The sequence below is a fragment of the Nomascus leucogenys genome, chromosome X, assembly GCF_006542625.1.
Source record: "Nomascus leucogenys isolate Asia chromosome X, Asia_NLE_v1, whole genome shotgun sequence".
Lineage (NCBI taxonomy): Eukaryota > Metazoa > Chordata > Mammalia > Primates > Hylobatidae > Nomascus > Nomascus leucogenys.
The window spans coordinates 96,118,561-96,125,718 of NC_044406.1; the positions used below are offsets into that span (position 1 = coordinate 96,118,561).

The window sequence follows — 7,158 nt, forward strand, 5'->3', positions numbered from 1 at the left end:
ATAAGCCACTTTAAAAAAGTTATTGGCTAGGTGCAGTGGCTCACGCCTGTAATCCCAGCACTTTGGGAGGCCGAGGCAGGCAGATCACTTGAGGTGAGGAGTTCGAGACCCTCCTGGCCAACATGGTGAAACCCCCGTCTCTACTAAAAATACAAAAATTAACTGGGCGTGATGGGGCACATCTGTAATCCCAGCTACTCAGGAGGCTACTTGGGGGGCTGAGGCAGGAGAATCGCTTGAACCCAGGAGGCAGAGGCTTCAGTAAGCCTTGACTGTGCCACTGTACTCCAGGCTGGGTGACACAGTGAGACTCTGTCTCAAAAAAAGTAAAATAAAAACGGTTATTAAGGTGGCTTCTAAAAATGAGGTTTGATAATAGCTAAAAGTGATGGGCCTTAAAGGTTTTTTAAAGTGCATCCTGAAAAACTGCATTGTGATCTTTGAAAGAGCTTCAGAAATAAGAAAAAAGGAGGGATAAGTAATAAAGTAGGTATAACTTTTGAAACACTTGAAAAAACAACCCATTTAGCCATATAAACATTTTCTTCACCCACAATCACATGTATCAAATTGGAACTGGTTATATAGATATAAATATCACAACCACCCAACCCCCAAATCCAAACATCATTTCCAAAAGCAAAAGAAAAAGGATTCATTCTCCATATGGTACTGGGTCTTAAGGCGGGAATCTTCTGAGAGAAGAGTCTTGCGTTATTGTTTAAACAACCTTTATTACCTGCCTCTGACATTCCCCAGGGTTACAGAGCAGGGGACATCTGAGCCTCAAGTTCCACGGATGAAGCAGACACTGCAATAACAGCTGAATCAATACAGGACAGGCATTTGGAAGTACTGGGATGATACACCCAGTAATGGTAACCCTCAGCAGAAGATGGCATAGCTACCAAAAATCAGGCAAGTTACCACTGGGATGAAAACTGGGGAGGCAAGAAAACCATACAGTTGGAGTCATAGATCATTTCCCTCCCCGTTGAGCACTCCTCCCCCTTCCGTCCCCCATTAAGTTCATTCTATCCCACAGACTGGTCCTAGTGTCCTGTTAGCTCCCTACTGAAAGAGAGAGGGAGGGAAAAGATGTCTGAGGTCTCTTCATTTCCTTTGTCTCTGTCCCTAAGGCAACTGGAAGCTGGAGCTGCTGCAGTCGGCCTGGCAAGCCCGTTGGCTCTGCAGAGTGAGCAGTCCCTGGCAGCCCCTGGAGCAGCTGCCAGTTAGACGGCCCAGAGTTCTGATAGAATGCATTGCTTCAGTTCAATGCCAAGTGTTGGACGTGTTGGATTCAGTTCCCAGAGGGCTGGAGAGTGCTGTCAGGGCTGTCTGAAGACAAGAGAGCAGAGGCAGTTTAGTGCAGTTGGATGTGCGGGGTAGGGGTGGAGGCGCAGGGGTGAAGAGGGAGAAACTGGCCAGGAATGGGTAAGGTGGTGCTTCTCCTTCCAGGGCCTTCCAGACAAGGTCTCCTGGCCTCTCACCATTATCTAGGCCTCAGATGAGGCGAACCCTGGAAGGGAGTTGGGGGTGGAAGGCGGGAGGCGCGCCCAGGGATGAGCGAGATGAGGAGGGCGCGAACCAGCAACTGGGGCTGTGGTTTTAGACCCGCTCAGGGCCCTGGGCGAGGGCAGGCAGCCCCCCGGAGGCAAGCTGGCGGCGACCCTCGGCCTGGGAGCCCGCGGCAGTCTCGGCGTCGGCGGTCAGGGCGCCTCCCGGGGCCCATTCGTGCTCGGCGCAAGCCTGGGACAGCTCCCCCTTGGCCTCGACGAGCTTACGGGAGCGGGTGTAGGCCAGGATGAGGCCTCCGGCCAAGCAGGCGTAGAAGATCATGATGAGCAGGATGTAGAGATAGGCGTCGTCGCCCTTGGCGCTGGTCACCTCGCGGCCCACGAAAGGGTCAGGCACGACCCCCATGCCCATGCTGGGGCCAGGGCCAGCGCCCAAGCCGCTGGCGTTACCCCGGTGGTGCAGCTCGAGCAACAGGCGGCTCAGAAGGGTTCGCAGCCGCTGGCTCTCGCTGCAGTTCATGGCTTTCGGGGAGTGACACGGCGGCTCCAGGACGCTGCTGACCTTTCCCCCTGGACGAGGGGAAGCGAGCTAGCGAGCGGGCCGGCCGGCGGGCAGGGCTCAGCGGCGGAAACAGCGGTGGCACCCAGCTCTCCGGCGAGCGCGCAGTGGCTGGGGGCGCGGACCGCGGGGCCTCCTTATTCCCTCACTCCCGCCCCTCCTCCCCTTCCCCACCACGCCCCCTCCGGCCGGCGGCCGCCTCTTCCCAGGCTCTGGCTGTCTCGCTGCTCCAGGGAAAGGGGACAGCTGGTGGGGGGAGGAGAAGGGGACAAGAGTGGGGGCGAGGCTGGGAGACGGGCGGAGGGGGCGGGGGCTCGGAATGCGCGAGGCCACAGGCAGCAGAGGCTGGCAGGGCAGCTTGCTGGGGCCAAGCCTGGACCCTGGGCTGCGGAAGAGAATTCCTTCCAAGTTCTGGCCACCTGCCCTGCAGGCCAGGCTTTGGCCCAGATACAGCATTTGGCCCCCTAAGGCAGTTCTGCCTTGGGGCGCTCAAGGGAGAGAGGGCAGACGCCTTTCCGCAGCAGAGACCCCTTGTCCACATTTTATGGAAGTTACTCCCATCTACAAGGACCCAGGCCTATCTTTCTAGTCCTCATTCCTTTCCTTTTCCCCCCGCCCCATTTCTCACCCCCCTCCCACCTTGTCGGAGGAGAGCATCTTATTCAGAAGATGCTCAGGCTGAATTTGGTGACTGAGTGCTCAGGCACCTGCTAGAAGGCCAAGGCAGAGTAGAACTCCCTGGTTATCCAAAATGGTTTCTGGTGATATAAGTGATATTACACCTTCTTGGAAGCACCCCTGCTCTGATGTCCTATGACACTTTTTGAAAAGTCAACACATCTTAGCACATGAATGTACTATTCATAATGGGAGCCTGTTTCCCATGGGTAAGTAAGCCATCTTCCCAGAAGTGAAACCAAGTTCTTCCAATAAGAGTAGCATGCACATTTTAAGAGGCCTTTTGACTACACTCTGTGGATATCTCAGGATCTGAAAACTGCCAGTTCTACAGAATATGCTCACCCTACTCCCAGTTAGGCCAGCAAACAGCTATGTGCCTCTCTAGGGCAGCCATTTTTTTCTCAGACTGTCTTTTTTTAGGGGAAAACAAGGCACCAAGACAAAGATCAGGCCAGATATGATAAATTAGAAACAGACTGAGCTTCACAAAGGAAAAGGGTTGGTTTGTAGATGGTGGGGTAGAAAAAATGAGATAGTGCTGGCTGGGTCTGGTTGTCCACAGTTGCCAAATGAGAGCAGAAAGCAAGAAAAGTGTATGACCTTACGCACACCTTGAAAATAATGCTGCCTGTTCAAGACCGTTCAGTCCAGGGACCATTCAATCTATAGGTGCCATGGGTTAAAAAAGGAAGGTTTTCCGATGCCTCTTCCACAACCGTTCTTCAGCCCACCATCCACCCAGGGGCTGTAGCCTTCCGTGTGCTCAGGTGAGGTTGGCACCAAACTGAATCCAGGGTCTCAAACAGAGCCTTGCTTCACAGCCTCTAAACAGGCTTCAGAGACATTCCACATGACCCTGACACTGGCTCTCTTCTAATCACCTTGCCTCAATATTCTCACCTCAGAGGGGCTCAGGAAAGAATTGTTAAAGCAACTTGGCAGGATGAATGCCAGAGGACACAGCCAGAGAATTTTCAAAGCACTACTAACCTAGTGATATGACTGTTGAGCTAAAAAGACTTCTCTTATCTGTTAAGACAGGAGTCCCCAACCTCCCAGGCTGCTGGACGTTGGCCTGTTAGGAACCAGCCGCACAGAAAGAGGTGAGCAGAGGGCAAGCGAGCATTATCGCCTGAGCTCCACCTCCTGTCAGATCAGCAGTGGCATTAGAGTCTCAGAGGAGCTCAAACCGTATTGTGAACTGCACATGCCATGGATCTATGTTGCATGCTCTTTATGAGAATCTAATGCCTGATGATCTGAAGTGAAACAGTTTCATCCCGAAACTATCCACCCCTCCCCAATGTCCATGGAAAAAATTGTCTTCCACAAAACCAGTCTCTGGTGCCAAAATGGTTGAGGACTGCTGTGTTAAAACATACCTAGAAATAGCTAGGGTTTTTTTTTTTTTTTTTTTTTTTGAGAGGAAAGGAGGAAGAAACCCCTTTACTGTAACATAAAAATAATCATTTAAACTTGTTTTCTAATTTCAACAGCCTTATGAGCTAATAGGATTCTCATTTTCCAAAGAGGAAACTGAGGTTCAGACTGGTTAAGTAGCAGGACTGGAATTATAAAGTTTGACCTTCTTCTCAGTCCTCACACATTACTTGTGTCACATGGGTGGTATTCATGAGCTACCTCCATTTTCTACCTCTCCCTCCTCTTGAACCTTCTAGAGTCCAGTGCTTTCTGCCAAAACTGCTTTCTGTAAGTCAGTTCACCAGTGACCTCCTGGTCAAATTCAGGGGTCTCTGCTCCCTTTGCATCTTTGACCTCGAGGATGAATTTGAAACCATCAACCACCCACTCCTTCCTGTAAGTGTCCTACCCTTGGCTCTTGTGGCATTGAATTCTCAAGTTTCTCTTCTTATCTCTCTGACCCATCATTCTCTGTCTCCTTTGCTGGCTCCTCTTCTTTCCTCCTCCCATTAACTGTTGGAATCCCCAAAGACTCAGTCCTCAGCTATTCTCTCTCAACACCCATTTCCTTGAAGAGTGTCTCTTACATGGTTTCACCTACCACTTGGCATACATTTAGCCAAATTTGAATCTCTAGCTCTGATTCTTGGTAGCATGTCTCAGATCCCTCTGCTCCTTCCTTTCTGGTTTTATTGCCACAAGCTTAATCCATGTTCTCATTACCTCAGGTCAAATATGCAAACAGAGAATCTCCTGGCTTACAGGCGAATCTATCATGTTATGGTTAGAATAATTCTGCAACACCACTTCCATCAATTCAGCCCTATGTTCAGAAACCCAGGAGTTGTTACTCATTGATTCTTTAATAGAGGTTAGTCTTCTGTGGTAGAACTTAAGTTCTCACCACGAATAGACACCATCTTCTCCCTTTTGAATTTGAAAAACAGCATCTTCCTGGAGTTCCTCTGCAATACTCTGTGCATTTTGCCTTCCTCAAAATTCGCTGACTGAAAGAAGCCTTACTCTATCCCCCTGTTTGTGCTTTCAGATTCTTCACAATGCACCCTCCTGAGCTTTACTTTGCAGCATTCAATGCAGAAATCTTGGAAAACACAAAAAAGCAACAAGAAAAATTTTGGAAATCTTGGAAAACACAAAAAAGCGACAAGAAAAAAGAACAAAAAAGTATCAATAGTGCATACTCATGACTCTCTCTCTCAAATCTCTCTCTCTCTCTCTCTCTCTCTCTCATGTTTCATGGCCTTTTTCCCTTAAAAACATATTGTAAATTTTTCCATGTCATTTACTATTTCTCCATAGCGTTATTTTTTGTTGTTGTTGTTTTTGTTTTTGTTTTTTTAAGTAGATCACTTACAGGTTTTATTTTTGAAAGAACATCTTTTCCCTAGCCAGGAATAATTTCCAGTATTGCACAATGAATGCATCCAGATCCTGTAATATTGATCAAAAGAGTGGATTAAAATGGAATATGATAGCAATTTCATGGAAGTCTCCCTTTCTAAATACTGATCCAATGTGTTATTTTATTGTCTACACGGTACTCCAGACTATGGATCTACCATAACTTATTTAACTTTGCCATTTATTGTTTTCTGTTATTTTCATGTTTTGCTATTAAAATAATGTTTTAATAAACACAACTCTACTTCTAGTTTTATTGAAAGAAATCACTACCAGAGAGAAATCAACCTACTAATTTATAGAAGAATGGCATGGGGAGGGATAGATGTGTAAAAGCGGGTGCAAACAGAAACGAAGAATAGTCATAAAATTTAAAAAGGCCCAACACTCCGAAAAAAACAACAGGTGTGGGGCGGAGGGGATTCTGGCTTTCTTTTCACACTAGGGGCTGATGGGCATCCTTTAAATCTCAGTTCCAGGCCAGCCTGGAATGGCTGAGATGCCAACCCCTTTCCCTATCACACTTAATGAAACTGCAAATCCACCAGATGGGCACTGGTTCTCATTCCTCACCACCCCTCCACCCCCATTTTCCACGAGTCCCATACCTGTCAAATAATCATCTGTTTATCCATCACCTGGAACTCATTTCCAAAATGGTAATCAAGGGTGTTGACAAAGGGAAGTAATTTACAATCATGTATTTAGACTTTCAAAGAGTCTCGGGAAAGGTTCTCTTCCATGCCAAGGTTGTTTTAAAAGTACAATTGAGGCGCCATGGATAGGAAATGCTTTCCCCATTCCTTGAGACTGTGAGTGCTTCCTGCCAACAGTGCAGCTCTATGGAAGTTGGTTGAATTGAACTGAGTTGAGTTTGGCTAGTTGCCAAAGGACAGACACAGATGGTAAGCACTGTCGGAGTCCAGAAGGCTGGCAAAGCCACAGTGGGCTCTAAAGGAGAGAAAGAAAGAAGGCTTCATGAGGCACCAACTAAAGACTGAGAAGGAATCATTCATTCATTCATTCATTCATTTCTTCAACAAATATTTATTACATGTTACTTTGTGTGAAGCACTGTGCAGGGTCCTAGAGACACATCGGTGAGCAAGTCACATCAGTGAACAGTTTGTGCCTTTATAACTCTCACAGACAACTTCTTTGTGAACTGGGGACAAATAGGGAGTGCCAGGATGTGGAGCTGGGTAAGTAGTGGGCAGGACGACCAGCCAGAATTCTGGTTTGGAGAGAATTGAGACTCTGGGCCCAATCTCTAAGCACTAGAGTCCAAAGCCTTGTTTGGAAAAAGGAAGACTCCAGGTGGTCTGAGCTCACTGTCCCAGGCTATGCTGCAAGCTTCTCTACCACGTCCTAGCAGCACAATCTTGAGAGTATGGTTTGCCATAAGCCATCACAGTAAGTCTGTTCTCAAAAGACTGATGAGAATAAATTAGACGGTTCCTTAATCCAACTGGGGCTTCTCAGTTTGTTCCATGGGAATATACACAGCATTTCAGACTAACTGGGGTTTGATAAAGATCACAATATTTGTAGGTTGGA

General features: G+C 47.8%; 1 protein-coding gene across 1 annotated transcript; it reads right to left on the reverse strand.

The window, feature by feature from the left end:
- Window positions 1-714: 714 nt before the first annotated feature.
- On the reverse strand, window positions 715-2,179 carry KCNE5 (potassium voltage-gated channel subfamily E regulatory subunit 5). The gene is made up of 2 exons (XM_030806722.1): window positions 1,589-2,179; window positions 715-1,338 (listed from the first exon to the last, which is right to left on the reverse strand). The coding sequence occupies exon 1, from the start codon at window positions 2,035-2,037 to the stop codon at window positions 1,609-1,611; it is 429 nt and encodes a 142-aa protein (XP_030662582.1). The 5' UTR covers window positions 2,038-2,179; the 3' UTR covers window positions 715-1,338; window positions 1,589-1,608.
- Between the last annotated feature and the right edge of the window lie 4,979 nt (window positions 2,180-7,158).